Below are 17,345 nucleotides of genomic sequence, written 5' to 3' on the forward strand. Positions count from 1 at the left end.
CTTTTTGGTATCCTGCAGTATATAGTCTGAAACTGCAGCTACTGGTGTTGGGTGAAAGATGTGGCAGCAGGTATATTAAGAAAATAGGTACAATGAATAAAATAAAGAATAGCATATGATATATTGTGTACATACAAGCATCTTCTTTTGTTTTTTATCTGTGAAATGTGAATTAGCTGCAGAATGCCAGGCCATTAGTCTAAAAGGCTAGGTATGGCTGTCTTAGCCTACGTACGGTCAAAGGATTTTTGTGATGCATCATGGAGAAAGATTCTTCGGGAATCATTAGGGCTTTCCAGGTCTACTTGCTCTTGTGCATCAGCCCCCAGCTAGGAATGCCAGAGGAGCAACTAATAAAATTGTCTGACCAGCCTTATAAGACAAACAGAAATTACTCTACTTCACGGTATGCACCTGAACTACAGAGATGAGAAAGGGACAGTGATGGGTGGGTGAAAGAGATGGGGGAGGGAGCTTTTTTTCTCATTTTTCAAAGAGCAGCAGATTTCAATGTAAAGTAATTACTTTAATGATGCATATCTGTAGGTACTGAATTGCTCTTTTGATTTAAAAAGCTGGTCAGACAAGTGTTTGACAGTCCTTTCATTCCCCAGTTTCAGTTGTTGCTTATTCATCTATCAGCTTTCATTCCTTAGGCCATTTCTGCCTTTGCTGAACCGTGAATGAGTTCAGTCAGCCATCATCAGATTCAAATTCATGAGACACTTCCTCTGACGAGCTGTTCCTGTGGATCCGGCCATCGCTTTTCATGCTGTGAAAAGTCTTCTTAAAGGCCTCCATCATGGCATGGGCCAGCTTCTTGGCCTCCAGCTTGCTCTCACACTCTACAGCATGGCAGTCCATCTGGTAGGACAAGTCATCGTTGATCTCCCGATAGACCCAAGCAAAGATGTTTGGGCTGACGTTGTGGTCAGCAGTGCAGTAGGCTATACGTGCTACCTGAAAGGTATCCATGTGGACTGTCGCCTCGCCTTTGAGGTCCAGATGATGCAGCCAGACTTGGAAAGGGCGAATTTCCAGAAGGGCGTTAGCTGGGTAAATATCCTCCCTGGCGAGCGTGTGCTTCTTCCATAATTCGATGACTGGTTTCTCTGTGCAGCCTGACAAAAATTGCATCCCTGTTGTGGAAACCTTACCCAAGTATGTAACCTGCAAAGAAGAGCAAAGATCGGTGAAACAGCAGGTTCTGGCATTGCTTTCTGCCATCCCATTGCTTTCTGCCATCCCAGAGAACTTTCCTTTATCTGGAAAATAAAAGCACACACACCACCACCACCCCCCTGTAAACTCCCCAATCTCCCCATGATCTTCAGTAAAACAGTTTTCAAATTGCTTTCCAGATATTTGGTTTTTCAGATGCTGACTTAACCATTCAAACCCAGATGTTAAAAACGTTCAGTCTCTGAGTTTCAAGGGATTTCACTCTCTTCAGCTCCCCCAGAAAACCCAGCTTTAGAGCCCATGACTGTACCTCTAAGCTCATGTTAGCAAGTCTAAGTGCCAGTGGAGCCAGGTAGCTGTGATGCTAACCACCTTTTTTTCCTTTCTACTTTATTCAGATGATTTATTTGTATCATATTTCAGACATGAATATTAGGGAGACTGAGACAGTCTCAGTTTGATAACACAAGGCTGCAGGGGGTCAGAAGAGCATGATCACAGCAGAGGATTTTAAACTGTTTGAATGTTTTTTTCCAAAATGATCCTGGTTTTCCACCACTATTTCTGTTTCTACTTAAGTATTAAGGCAGGAATAGCTCAAAGCTGTTCAAAACTCTATCTTTGAACAGGGCTGAGACATTTATTACATCAATCAAAGAAAATATGCTGTTAAAAAAGTCTGGTAATAAATCTACCTTAGTTTAATCACATCATTTCTGTGCTTTTCTGTCTAGCTCCTTTGAGTAAATATCCTGTTGTCCAGTCTGCACAGGAAACGAAGGTGCTTTTAGTGGCCTTACTGTGTTTTGTACACCAAAAATCAAATTCACCGAGAGGTCCATATCAAAATTCTGTATTAAGCCTGTGCAGAAACATTCCCCTAAATCTGTGCAGCTGCCAAAGAGGCTTTCTTCCACTTACAGCTGAATGGAAGATTATTTTATCTGGGAAAAGGGATTTCCTCTAGAAAAGACAGATTAATGCCACATAAATACAATTATGCAGATTATTCTATTTATTGCCATTGTCAGAATGGTGCATATAAGAACAACTACAGGAAAGCCAAATTGTTTCTAATTTGTCTCTTGCAGAAGTAAATGCTTGAGACAGAATCTTGTGCCTCTTATAACCTCATGTGCATTTTACTCAAGGCATTTGGAGAAAAAAAAAAAAGTAATCAGATGCACTTTCCAAACTAATTTCTTCAAAATTCTGTATTAAACACGCAGTATCAGCTATTTTTATTTTGTATATGCTTTAAGAAATGCAAAGAAAAAATCTGGGATTTCCACATTTAAACACATTAAAAAAATCATACCCACAAGGAATACAGGATTTGTATTCCATGCAAACACAATTTTCCCCAAGAAAAATATTTTGCTGCAAGCTTCATAGGTTTTGTTAAACTCAGAGACCTTAAAAAAGCCATAATTAAGGAAAAAGCTTACAAAACATTATTGGAAGTCCATGTGGCTTAATCACACCTGCCAAAAAAGCAATTTCATAGCACTGACATTTCAATATGGGAAGTCTTATTCTTTGCCTATAAATATTCATGCTTCGCACTGGGAATATGTTAAATCTTATAAAGCTTTATATTTTTTGGAACAGTGGGAAACACAACAGCTAGAACAGTTAACAAGGCAAGACCTACCATTGTTTTGCTTTATTTTATTTTACTAGCGATGAGAGCTGAGTTCCCTAAAGTACTGTAGAATAACTTAAAAGAAAACCTCAGAGCTCATATTCCCAGCTAAACACATACAAACAGCACACACAAGACCAAAGAGGAATGTTTCTGCAACATACTGGGAGGTATTTCAACATACATCCACAGTCATATTGCTTTGAAAAGATCAAGATCAGTGTGCAAATTTGCACATTCAATATTATCTCCGAAGGTTTGGTCAGCACCATTTCATATTGACAAGCCAGCTAACAAAAGACTAACACACACTGTAAATTAACTGAGCATTTGGGGTTAGATTCAAAGCCCATTGCAGTAATGAAGCCCTTCACTGACTTCAAAGAGATTTGCACAAAGCCTTAAACCCTGAGGGACAGAGAATTAGCCTCCTGCTCATGCACTTTGTCACTGCCCAAATACAGTTCTGAATCCCCGGCCGCAGGAGAGATGCTGCCACCACTGCAACATTTTGTCCCCCCAGCCGCTGTTTGGAGAAGACCAGTATCACCTGGAGCACACAGAACTAAGCACCTCTCGTTAGTGCACGATAGTAAACGCAGGGAATTGTTTCATTACAGGCTTGTCTGCAAGAGGAAACTGTTGACAGCATGTGAGCTGCCCTGCCGCAACGGCGTGAGGAATGGGAGAGGAAAGCAAAGGCAGCTACATCCCACTTAGGACGCATTATTACAGGTCTTCCCAGGCAGTTAGTGCTGCTGAGCTTGGTGCTGCAAATTCACCCCTAGCACACAGAGCATCGGCTTCTCGGCACAGATGACACCTACACGATGCTTGGGACACCTTCAGCAGCCGAGGAGCAAGACTAGAGCGGGTTGTCACACAGGAGTGCAAATTGAGTTTAATGTTCTCTCTCTTCCTTCCCTGCCACTAACTGCAACCCCCTCTTGGCCATCAATCAGTGCGTGGCCTGCCTAAGTGTGAAGTTACAAAAAAATAATATATTTCCTTACAAATAAAGTATTTGTATTTTACGAATAAAAGCAGTGAATTACTCTAAAAGCAGCCAAGGCAAAAGTAACTAATAAGAAGGATGGGATGATGGCTTGTTTACCAAAATTGGCTGTAATGGTCTGATTTACTGTCCCAGTTCTGTCACAGTGTAACTGTGTAGAAACCTTTAGAAAGTTGCTTCCTTTAACACCACTTTGCATCTCCATTATATAAATTTCATTTTCCTTTGAGGACACATTCATAAATATTTATAAGGTGCTTAGATATTACAACAAAGAGTTCACAGGGGAGAGAATAAACAAAACCTCTGGTTTAGAGTCTCTCCTGTACTGTGTCTTACATAGACACATCAACACCTACTAATGTTATTTTTTGTTTCTTTTTAAACAAATGATCATTTTTTTTCCTAGTTGAGATACAAGCATTTCACAGGAGTCGCACTATCAAAGCTCTTAGTGAAGAAAGATGTCTAACATTTCATCGCTTCATGGTCCCCTGCTAAATACGGAACAGGGATACAGGGGCTGGTGAGACACCTCGAATATTTGGCACAAAAAAGGCAGCATCCTCTTCAGAACAAAGTTTTCTTCGTGATTAAGTATCATCTACATGTTATCCATTACACATTAATACATCTGGAGCTGGCCAATTTAGTAACTTGGATATTAACATTTGCAAAATTTCAGGAACGGTACCAGTATGAACTAAAACTGGCAAAAGATGGATTTATAGGGCACTTCTCCCTCAGCTCTCAGTTACAAGGTTATTCCACAAGCTATGTTCTCTACATTTCGGCTCGTACCTCATCACGTCTCAAAGAACACCCACCTTTATTTAAATGCCCAGAAACCATTGACCACACACATCATTAGAATAAAGCTATTACAGCACAACCATCTTCCTTTCTGATTTCCAAGCTTGCCAACCAAAGATCAAAGAACAGATTATTCCTTCCATTATCAGATGGAGAATAAAATTATTTTGAAGTAAAAATTCCCACTGATGGTCTTTTCCATTAAAATCAATGGTGTCTCATCAGTGTGAAGACAGCAGGAAGTATAAAAAAAAGAATTTCATCTTTAATACTCATAAGAACCAGATGTGAAGGGCACAGAAAGACATCATTATCATTATTATTAGTGCATGTGCAAACACACACTGAAGAAGTACCTGAACAGAATCAACTGTATAGCCTTACTAACTAGAGAGTAATCATTGACAAGGACTGTCAAGAGCCACAGATCAGGCTGAAAGCCGCTTCTGTAATAATACAGCTCTGACCACCAGCCAAAGTTCACCAGGACTGAATAATGCTTTTCCTTCCTCCGAAACACTGGACAGAGGTCACTTGGCAGCAAGCATCAGTCCAGGAAGATGACTTATTTGTGACAGCATGGCATGTCCTATAGCAAGTGTCAACCTATACACACCAAGGCCAGTAGCTGCGTTCCCTCCCCTCTAGCCTCAGTGCAAGGCAGAGTAGTCACAGGTTGGTTGTAACGTGTAAATTATGATCAAGCTGTTGCAGCCTTTACTTGTTTTGGGCACTGTATTTTAAGTGAGAAAAGGAATGGAAAAGCCAGCTCAATGTCACTGTGTTAACCTTAAGCAACAAAGGCATTTAATATCGTATCTTCTTTCAGGGGTAGGAATGTATTTCTTTATGGCACTTTCAGTCCTTTGGTTTGCATGTTCCATCTTTGCCATGGATTTCTGGAAGAAACAACTCACAACAACTTCTTGTGCATGTTAAAAATTATCCACATTCTTTCCAGCCTTTCTATGGCAAACTGGCATTTTCCATCTGATCCTTCGCTCCCTAACAAGCCACTGTCACCCAACATGACATAAAATACACTTGTGGTTTCAGCAGTTCTGTACTTACAAACATTCAAGCCTTTAGCAAAAGCCAAGATGCTCTGAAGTGCTCCTTATTTCACCCTAGAGACTTGCCAACACCAGTGTCAGTATCTGACAAAACTGTCCTCAACAGAAAAATGCTGTGCCTCTGCCCTTTCATAACACAGCTACAGCCATCTGACACGTAGAGATGCCTCATGTCAAAGGACATGAGGATTAATCGATGGCATCTTTCATGCAGTGTCCTGGACACACAAAAACATCTGAGTATTTTGACATTGTTGTTTTCAACCCCTTCAGTCCAGTAACGTATAGTGAAAATATCTTTCAATAACTAGGCTCAAGAGCTTACCAACTTTGAAAAGACCAATATAGCAGCTGCCATAGACTTTTTCACTTCTAGCACAGCACGATTTGTCAGAAGTAATAAGGGAGTTTTAGTTTCCATACTCAATTCTTTATCACTGACCTCACATTGTTTACTTGCAGCTCATATGAGATAAAGAACAGCTTAGCTCCTGCATGTATTGATCTGACTTCAGATCTGACTTCCCTACAGACTGCTCCTAACTCACAAGTCCATACTGCTCCTAACTCACAAGCCTCAGTTGGGCACCTAAAGTTGGGCGGCCCAATTTCTTTTTCTCCCTTTGTTCCCTATCCCCAGTCTGTAGACTATCATTGCTCCAAGAAAGCAGATCCAAGTTGTAAAGATCCATAATTATTACATTACACAAAGGCAGATGCTCTCTTGGCACAGGAGTCTGGCACAGGAACATGTATGCACACAGGACTCTGGGCTCTCTCACTATTCAAGACCATGATCAAAGGACCATATGGAAAATTAACTACTTAGTTATTTCTTTAATGTAAATATTTCTTCCACACCAGATACTAAGGATCTTTGTCAACAAAATTAACAAAGAAAATGAAAAAATTAAAACAAATAGAGCACAGAACTTGAGCCAGCAAGTATTTACTCTGCATATTTGCAGTCACCAGAGGATGCCCTAGAGGATCTTGAATCTTATGCAAACTTTAGTAATAGGTGACTGTCTCTTTTGTCAATCTGTGATTTAAAATAAACATTCTTTTAGCCTCAAATCTGGTCTAGTTGCAGCTGATTATGTTTGATCTGAGACAGTAAGATACTCCTCACTTAAAGGTGAGGCAAGCAGAGGTAAGGAGACATTTTCTTCCTGAAATCGGAAGAATTTCTCCTGTGGCAGCTTCAGGGCATGTGGTAATGAAAAAAATGATTGGAAGAGTCTGTGTCAGGATGCACAGGTATAGACCCCCCAGTCAGCAAGTAAACCATCAGCTTGTCCCAGCCAAGCAAGAAGCACCAGCCTAAAGGTCGGGTAAATTCACAAAAATATTTAAGAGGAATACAGAGGAGACTAAGAAAGGAGCAGCCAAAAGTAGGTTTGGGAGGACGCGTGCATGTCCTGTTATGAATTGCTGCTGGAACACAGACAAACATGCAGACGCTTTCTGGGTTAGCAATACAAAAGCACATGCATGACGAGAAAGCCCAAGCTTCACCCCAGCCTCCAAGCACGTATTGTCGAGGCCAGAACAAAGCAAGCTCAATCTCCACATCATTACTAGGTCTGGAAAACACTGCAAGAAGCTGCTACTCGGAAAACCTCCGCTTGGGCCTCCCTGTGCCCCAGCAGCTGGCCACACCACCAGGCACCGAGCCTGGCGAAGTCCAAAGCTGTCTGAATAGAGCCCCATATCCTCCAGGGCCTCCAAAAGGCATCAGAAGATTGCATTAGGTATGGCGCTGGTGGATTCCAGACATCACCTTTTTTAGTTCAGAGACAAAAATAAATAAAAATATATATATAAGAAAAAATAAGTTTAAAAGGGCGTATTTCCCCCTGGCCACTGCCACCTGCAGTATCTCCCCTTTATGCATGTTACACTCCAGTCCCTGGTCACAAAGCTTTGGAGAGACACTCCAAGAGGAGCCCTGGGCAGCCTGGCAGGACCCACCAGGATGTCTGCGGGTCCCTCGGGGCCGGGGGACACAGTGCAGCGTTTGGAAAGCTGGCCAGGAGACAATGTGGCAGGCAGGGAGCTCCATTGCAATGGCAGCGTGCACAAAGCCCGCAGTGCCTCCCAGGCTGGGCGGCCAGCGAGAGTCGGGGCTCACTGGAGGGTCGCACAGCTTTGAGCCCCGAAACTGGATTTTTTTTATCCACAGCGGAGCTGGGATACGAGGACAGGCCTGCAGCGGGCTGCCCGGCAGCTCAGTCAGTCATGGCACATCTTTCATCTCAGTAAAAGCAAATTTAGCTGTACAGCCATTTGCAACATCTTTAATTAACACGCCCAGCTCCTGGCAGAGGGAGTGCTCTGTGCCAGCCAGGGTGCCCGTCTCGCCACACCACCGCAGCGGCTCAACTCTCCTCACCCTCAGGCGCAGTGACTCTGCCTCAGGCTGGCGGCTTTGGGATTTAGAGCCAAAAACTGCTTTTTGGCTCTGGAGGAAAAACAAAAATATCCCAGACATTCCACTGGATCACTGAGCAAATACCGTGAACTGCATTCAAGCAACGTTTGCTTAAGTAAGACCCAACAAACTAACTCAGTTAAGGAAAAAGGCTGCACAGTTTCCCTCTGCCTGTCACTGCTTCCTCACCCACACTGCCCACCATCCAGCCAAAGCCTTCGCAGCGCAAACACGAGGGTCTTTGTGGGAACCGCAGGGCTCCTCAGCACACAGAAATACTCAGTAAATGCAGTAATGTGGCTTACAGAAATATGTGAAGAACTGTTTTATTTTGGAGATGAAATTCAGAGGGAGAACAGACTGAGCTGGGCAACCATTTAATGGAAAATAACCATCGACTCTTGACGGCTGCCCTCCAGTTTAGGAAGGAGGGGAAAAAAGATCAGTAGTTAATGTCTGATTTATTCCGAGGAATCAAAGAGTAGCTCCAGAAAAAGCTGGAAGTGTCAGCACCTCTTCAGCAGTTAAGTCAACAGCCACCATCTGACTTCCTTAGTGGGAACAAAGCTGAACCTAAGTCTTAAAACAATGCTAAAATTCCCCCTCAAAAACAAAAAAATAAACAAGCCCAGCAAGAAATGCATTCAACTCTTTACATGTTCAGAACTCCTTTGGAAAAACAACTGCTGGGCAACAGCTGCTCCTTCCCTCCCTCCCTCTGTCCATCCGTCTGTCCCCACAGCCATGCTTGCAGCAGCCCTTCACAGGTGCCTTTATTTTCCCATGTGTTTCTCAGCTGTGACCACGCAGCAGATCCTGCCTCAGCTCAGTCCCAGGAAGGGTTCACCACACAGGTAAGCGTAAGTGATAGCGCAGGGCAGTCACTTTGGACGTAACTCAATCCTCCAACTAAATCCCTTTAAAGGACACAAGAGATCCGGTTATTTTTAACACACCATTATTCTTCCAGATTTTACAGCCTCTGTGCTTCCAGGTAGCTGTAGCAGGTGAAGGAGAAAGAAGAGCTGGGGCACTGTGAAAATGCCTTTTCTTGAAAAATGCTCATCCCCAGTAGAAAGAAAAACATACCACCGATTTCACTGCTGCTTGTGAGCTAGCCTAGGAAAGCCCTTTAACACGGCAGCAGGCAGAGCAGGTGAGTTACCATGGTCCAGGGTGGGCATCCCAACATCCAGTCCCACATCTGCCAGGGCAGCACCTCGGGCATGGGGCTTTTCTGATGGAGGGCAGAGCTCATCCACGAAGGACCTCTCATTCCTCAGACACCGAGCAGGACAAACGCTCAGGGACTGTGGACAACGGATGTCAAGCGCAGGGCACAACTCTGAGATCCTGTCCCAGCTCTAAGCGAGACACCCAAGAGCACACAGACATCCCAGAGTCCCTCTTCCCGGCCAAATAAAATCCCGGTCCTCCCAGAGCAGAGCTCTGCCAGGCCTCCCGCTGCTGATGGCACTTGGGGAGGGGAGCAGAAGACAAAAACCTCTGCAGAGTGCCCGCAGGAGCGGAGCCCTCCTTACCCTGCACGACCAGCCCCATCACCAACTCACACTGCCTGGGTGAGAGGGGGAAAAAAACCAGTGATATCTGGCAAGTTTAATATTTAGTAAATAAATGTACTGGAAGAGAAAAAATTTACCCTTGACAGCTTAATTTGTAAGCTCTGAGAGGAACAAAAGCAAACAAGAAAAAGCTTACTGGCTCCACAGGTCAAATAGCCAGTGTGGGATAAATAAGGCAGCAACCAGAGCTCTCCTTCAGAAACACAACCCTGAGAAACGCCAGAGTCCGAGCTTTTCACCTTTCATTACATCAGGCTGCTGCTCAACAAGCCTCTTTATAAACTACCCTGGTATTAAACTACTGTCCTCAGTTAGACCTAAGAGCATCTGACTTATATCCAGCGACCAGGAGTCTCTGCCTAATTGGCAAAATGGTTAACCAAGCCCAAACACAACCTCAGCAAAAGCCAGCTCTGCTCTCTGCAACCTCCCATTAGCAACATAAGGATCGCCTCTTGCATTTCATTTTCTACTGGACAGGAAGCTCTTTTTGTGGTTTGGCTTGTGGGGATGAGTCTGAAATGAAATCAAGTGGAACTGGCAAACTGCAGCTAGCTTGCAGGCAGAGACACTTGGGTCCTGGTGTGAGTGGAAGATTTACGCTGCACTATTTAAAACTCAAGAAATCAATTTAATTCTAGCAGCAATTTAAAAATGTTGTAGTGCAAGACATAACCGGATGAACAAATACATCGCTCATACACAACCTCAGCAGGGCTGCTGGACACCCTACTGTACAAGTTGATCATTACTTTTGTTCCCAAATATTTTCTTTATGTTGCTATTTAGATCACTTTCCTTTTTTGTCTCCTTTCATTGCCTCACAGAACTTCCTTCCTCTGTGCCCACTTACTGGACTTGAAATTAATTCTTAGATAAGCCAGTCCACTTCCCTTTGTCCTTCAGGAGTCTTCCCAGGGCGAGGAGAGATGTGGAGGCAGCCAGGGAAGCGAGAAGAAAACTAACCCACACTGCAGTCACTAGTTGCAATTACTTGGCATTTGCTTCACACAAAGTCCTTCCAAAACATCTCCTCTGCCACCTCAAAATCTTCACTTTGAGAATGTCCCTTCTGCCAGGAGACAGTGGCGTATGTTTGTATGATCGTGATTTCCCCCCAGACACGTACCTTCATGTTTATGTTCAAATTACACACAAGCTTTTTTCCCTACACATTCTTTATTTACGTGAGGTTGAAACCAAGCACTGAAATCTGATTAAGCAACTCATCCTGTCTCAGAAAGCTTTTCAGTCCTGGCACAGCTGTTGTGTTGTAGCAGGGGGAAGGAGCCCACGGGTGGAGTGGGGGAGCGGCCTGTTTGCTTTTACTTTGTTCCCCTTCCTTTCCAGCCACAGAAAGCTCACTTTGGCATCAGTCCTACAAAAACTTTTCCAATTATACTTAATGGAGCATGCAAAGAGTGAGTACAGGAATGGCTATATAACTTGGGCCACCGTTGTCACCGAGGCATGTGCATTTTACATATTCTCCAAGACTTTGGATGCTGAAGTACTCCCAAAAAGCCATGCAGAGTGCGTGTCTTTCAGAATCTTTTATGGCTAAGGGATCTGTCCTCAAGGTTCCCTTCTTTGAGCATTCCCCACGAGATCCTTGTATTTCCCCTTTAGTTCTTCCTTTTAAATGAAGATGCCAAGTAATAAATCTGAACAAAGCCCATGTTACTAAGACATTCAGTTCTGGAGACCAAACATCTCAGCTGCACTTGCTTCCTAGCACAACTTGACAACACCTGAAATTAAGAGCAAAAGGGAAGGGAGCCAGCTTCAGGGACCACGGAAGATGACTACAAATTGGGTCTGTATTTCAAGATAAGCGTCAGGCCTACATCGCAGGAAGAACAGAAGAAAAATAATGACAACTAAACCATTTCAGTTCTTCCTCCCCCGAGTGCCGTAAGACCAGTAACAGTCAAAAAAAAAGAAAAAAATTACGAAACAAACGGCAGACACAAGAGACTCCCAGAAATGGCAGCACTTACTCCTTCTGCTATCCTCCACACAGTGCAAGTGAAACGCATTCCCTGAAGAGAATGGGGGAACACAGAAATATCACCCCCCCGTATAAATGTAACTATACCTGCGCATCTGCAAAGTCCCCTATTAAGGTACTCAGCCATTAGTTTTACATCTCCTTCATGCATCACTATGTGAAATGAGTTCCATGACTTAGCAAAACCCTTAGAGATTTTTCCAGCTCTCACAAGTTTTTGCATCTCCAGGAAAAGTCTTATTCGAAGGCTGGAGAAGAAGAAATACAGTGCCTACACTGGGATGGAGCTCTTACACTGCAGCAATGAAAAACAGACCTTGTGTATTTCAACTTAATAAAAAGGACTAAATACATTATTAAAAAGAAAAAATAGTTAAACAACTTTTTTATTGCTAAATGAGCCCTTAGATAAATATGCCTGATTTATCATTTATGTTTGTTTGTGTTACCAAATTCTAGATGAGGGGCATAACAACATAGGCTCTGCACAGACAGAAAGAATACAACCTCGCTGTCTCTAAGGTTTATGACACTATATTACAATTTAACCAGAAAATTTCCCACTCAGCAATGCAACAGTATGTTAGCAGACTAAACAAAAGATTTTAAAAGAACAAATATGTCCCATAGAGTATAATGATGGAAGGCAATGGTTCCATACAGTTTTTAATTCATTTCCAAAGCCATGGTTCACAGTGCCTCCAAGGTCCTGTTTTCACAATGGATTTAGTGCTTGCCTGTGCCTTCAATACAGTCACTTTCCATTTGGATAATGTCTTTCCTACCAGTACAGAAAGATCTGAAAGCAATCCTTAGTCCCCATGAGCATCCAGTGAATTGGTTATTCATTCAGGCTACCTGGGCTCCAGAGAGGTTTGTCTCCTGGGAATTTCTCCAGGCAGCAAGAGGTCTTTTACAGCAACACAGAGGGAGCCTCCCTCCTTTTCTGGCTAATTTGATCACAGCATCACCTGTGCACCTCTCCAAAAAAAGCTACATTGCCTCCAACCCATTTTCTTGGCATGTATTTCAGCTCTAAGGTGATGAACCTACACAGCAGCCAGAAAGCACAGTCCTTAACCACCTGGAGCAAAAACCAAGACGCGGAGAATTCTATGGTGCTAACTGCTGCCAAGATGAAAGGAAAGACCAAGCCTTGGTTTGGAGAGCCTGGAAGGCGGCACTCCAAAGTGCAGGACTGTCTGGAGGAAAGAAGGGGAGGGAGGCAAAGGTCCTCTTCTCTGGGGACAGCTCTACTTAACCACTGCTGCAATTTAGATCATCTATTACAGCAGCTTGCCCCCAGTACAATTCAGATGGCTGCAGGTCAGACCCAATCACTATTCACACCAGTTGTACAGCAAACTCCTAGGAGCTCCCTTCATATCCACAGTTTATCTCTCTGGTATTACAGAGGTCATGGCTTTTACAAAGGGCAGAAAACTCATTTTCATAGTTTCCACTGGCCCTGAAATTGACTTTGCAAAGACAAAATCTATAGTGAATAGCCCTGCTGTTGATCTGTTTGACGAAGGACAAACAGGTACAAATTTTAGAGATTGAAGGAAAAAAAGAAACTACTAATAAATAAACCCTTCACTGTTTTCCTTGACACTTATTGTCTTTGTGCAACTATAAATACCTGCAGTTAAAAATATAATAATCAGTAACATTATAAAAAGGCCCCAGTCTTGCAGTTCTCAGCCAACCAAAACTACCATATGGATTTTAAAAATTGCTCCAATTTATATTTGCAGAGGATTTCTGTATTTGTATGAATAGTAAGAAAGAAAGGATATAAAGAGTAGCAAAACACAACGGTGGGATCAATACTGATTCAGAGCAACCACTGAACCTGCTGAGCACCACATTCATCTACTCTCCACAGCCTAAGTTGCTTTAGGAGAAGTTAGGGTAAAAGAAATACAACAGCAGCTCCGCTCATTCCTATCTTCTGTTTTTCTCTTCGCAGTCTGGCAGTTGCTGGGACTACATGGGCAAGCCATAGGGAGCAGAGAACCTACCGGGTGCTTTGCCACTGAAGCTCAGACACCTTTACTCCAGTTGCTGCTTGGCCTACCTGGGGACGGTGGGTCAGTTCTGGATAAAGCAACACTAACTCTCTGAAATAGCTCTTCACCATGACAACAGATTACAGCTTCCTAAAGCAAAGAATGTTACAGGCTGCCTGTGATATTGTCTCTAAGCAAAATACATCCATCCTATGAAGCGCAAGCCATTCCGTAGCATAATAAGCTCAATGAGGTCTCAACACCCAAAAGTTAACATATTGCTGACTATGACTGCAACATATATCTGGTAAAAGTCTCAGGAGTCTGATGATTGTTTTCTATATAAACGATTACTCGAACGATTTTCCATTAACAAGGTGTTTCACAGCTCTGTAACAAGTAAATACTTAGTCTTAGCCATTTACCATCATCCTACACTTACAATTTTCCATAGCATCAGCAGATCTTTTTAAGAGCTTAATAGCTCTTGATCATATCAAACTAAGAGTCCAACCAGTGCATAATACTTTCTCCAGCACTTTCCAGTATCAGGCAGAAAGGGAAGAATAAAGAAGCAGGGTCCGAACTGACAAAGCAATGGCCAAGACTGGAATAAACTTCCCACAGGGGAAGGTTTCTCTTCCCCAAACAGCAGGAACCAGATATTTCCAGGCATTTCAAGAAAGCCCATGGGTTCAGAGTGCTCTCTCCCTTTGCTTTGAGATACTGACAGAGAGATTTTCAAAAGAGCACAGACAGCAGCACATGTCGAGCATTTTAAGAGAAGCTGACCGCTCTTTCAGTACCTAGAAATACAAACAAATTTGGCCAGAGATATTGGTGTGTGCACTAACAAATGAGGAATTCCTCATCTTTTAAAATTCTGTAGCTTTCCCCATCTAGGCTGAAGCAAGCAAAGTCAAAGCACTCCTGTTCCTAGGGAGCCTGATACCACGCTGGTATGAGACAGAGTGGTACTTTCACTCACAGGATTGGAGCCCTTGCTAAGTCTCTCCTAACAGTCTGGTTTCCTAACCAAAGCTGTTATTATTTTGGTTAAATACTTTTAAATAGAAAAACCCATATATTTTAGTTTTAATTATGCATGAGCTTAAATATGACAGCACAATAGAGAGAAAACAGCATTTTGGGTAACATAGAATTTACTTTAGATTTACTTTATGCTAAAAATGTAGATATTTACAGTAAAAGCACACACTATATTATTTGTCCCCTATCATCTGTCTCTAGCCTTCCACTCTTTTCCTCTGCTGCCTCCTCATCAAAACAAGTTGGTATCTCTTGTTGAGCCGAAACCAAGTAGAAGCTTCTTTAATTACAGTGCAAACCCACAAACAGCACTAAAGTTCAAGCCATATATGCAAAAATCAAATCCGAACAGGCCAACCTAGCTATTCCTGTGATGGAATCTTATTTACAAGAAAACATCCTGCTTCTACAAGAAAATCACAAAAAAAAAAAAACAGAAAAAACCAAACACACCCCCCTCCAGTGTTTCTTATTCCAGGCAAGGGCAGGCAGCACGTCATGTTTCTTTGAAGTATCTTGTTTACTTTTTCTTTCCCAAGGAGAAAAAGCCAAAACAGAGGTTAGTCCCCACCTGAAAAACCAAGTACTATGGCAGACAATATAGATTATAACTTGTCTTCATGTTTTGTCATTAGCAGGGTAAGATTTTTATTTTCATTTAAAAAAATGTAGATACAAAACAACTGCATCTCCCTTCTCACAAAAGCACCAAAGAGGGATTCTAAAAATCTCCATTTAAAACAGCCACAGCAAGAATAAGGCAGTCCCTCCCACGACAGCAAGATCACACAATATGCACTAGTGAATTGAAGCACAGCCCTTCTGGGGATGAACTCACTAGCACCCAGAAATGGCATTAATGCATATCATCATGCCTGTCACAGCCTTTAGGTTCCTAAGATCCCAAATTGTTCAGCAGTGCACACAGACAGCTTCCTATCTGCATGCATAAAGTGACACTATGCTATTCTAACCGGATATGATATACATATATATGTACTACAAAACAATTCCATTGAATTATTTATAACATCTTTCTTCTCAAAGAAGCATTTAGCAAGCTGTATCACTAAAATATAAAGAGCAGCTGCCTACATGTCCCTGTATACCCCAAATCCACGTGATGAACAGTATTACTGAGGGAAACTGCAAGGACAATTTATGAGGGAGCAATGTAATTCATGGAAATGGAAACTGGGCTCTAGCAGCCATGCTCAGAGTGCTACCCTTGCAAAAGAGATACAATTTTGCAGCGATTGCAGCGCTCGGGACACTGTCTGTCTCTTTCACCGCACAGTGTCATTAGGAGAGGTGTCTCCCAACAGCGTGGGAGAGCAGTGCCTTTATACCACCATGTCTGCTACACTCCTACTCACTTTGCAGAGCAGGTCCTGGCTACATAAACACCCAAAAATCACCAAATACAAAGGAGAGGTATTCACGAAGCAAGGTAACTTCACTACTTTCTCCTATCTGCCTTCTTTCCTGCCTGCCGTTTGCTCTGCTTCCTTTGTTCCCCCCCAGGAAAGCGCAATCCTGGCAATGGACAAGTGCCCCACCACCGTTGCCCACACCGGCCAGGCAATGGAAATAGATGTGAGCTGCATCTGCTCGGGACAGAGCCTGGACGGAGTGTGGAAGCTATGAAAACCACAGCAAGTGGGAACTTTATATAGAGAAGACTGGAAATGTGTGGAACAGGGAAAGAGCCACGACATGACCCCAAGAAAGCTCTTGCTGGATATGAATCTGTTTCCAGGGCAGATCGCAAACCAGAATACACCCTTCACAGGGAAGTGTGTGGACGTCCCTGGATGATCAATAAGGATACTCCTAGGCTCCTTACAGCCACTCAAGTGGAGTTAATCTGATCATAAACCAATGATTAGAATGAACACTGAAAGGTTTAGCCAGACATTTTTAATTTAAGATACCGGGAAGAAATTTTAGAAGGTGAATAGAAGAAATTCCATGGAGTGGTCCAAAGAAAGCGCATCGCAGGGGTGGGTCATACCATAGAGGATACAAACCAGAAAGACTAATAAAAACAGAGAAGCTGTGAGATCCCAGCAGAACTGCCACCTGTGCTCTCCTGGAGGTGGTCCAAGAGGATGACAGCATGGTACCACATGCCAAAGCAAAATCCACTCTCCATTATATAAGGTTGCTGTGCTTTGGGAAAATACATAACCAGCACGATTAGGTTTAGCAAGTGAGAACTTGAGAGAAGGCAAAAATCACTTTGGCTACTACTTATAGATTGGGTTTGGACTTGTATTACAAACTGTCTAGGAGAGATCAGGAAACCAAAATATTTCTCTTCAATATAGAGCACAAACTACTCTGGAGTTTCTTTTTAAAAGGAAAATGGCCTCTTCCTTTTATGCTTTAGGCAAAGGAGACATAATGTCCTTCACACTTTCCAGCTAACACTTAAAACTCTTACACAACACAGTGTCAGGTATAACCAAGATCTTGCACTTGAACTAGTTAAATCAAGGATGCAATGGCAAGAACAGGTTTCATC

General features: G+C 42.8%; 1 protein-coding gene across 2 annotated transcripts in view; it reads right to left on the reverse strand.

Moving 5' to 3' along the window:
* Window positions 1-523: 523 nt before the first annotated feature.
* The window catches only part of PID1 (phosphotyrosine interaction domain containing 1), an 88,360-nt gene continuing 71,538 nt past the window's right edge, over window positions 524-17,345 (reverse strand). For both annotated transcript variants that reach the window (XM_059822756.1, XM_059822757.1), the window contains exon 3: window positions 524-1,170. In XM_059822756.1, the coding sequence (XP_059678739.1) occupies window positions 694-1,170 (477 nt within the window). In that variant the 3' untranslated portion in view covers window positions 524-693. The remainder of the gene's footprint in view (window positions 1,171-17,345) is intronic.

Source organism: Gavia stellata, chromosome 11, assembly GCF_030936135.1.
Source record: "Gavia stellata isolate bGavSte3 chromosome 11, bGavSte3.hap2, whole genome shotgun sequence".
Classification (NCBI taxonomy): Eukaryota; Metazoa; Chordata; class Aves; order Gaviiformes; family Gaviidae; genus Gavia; species Gavia stellata.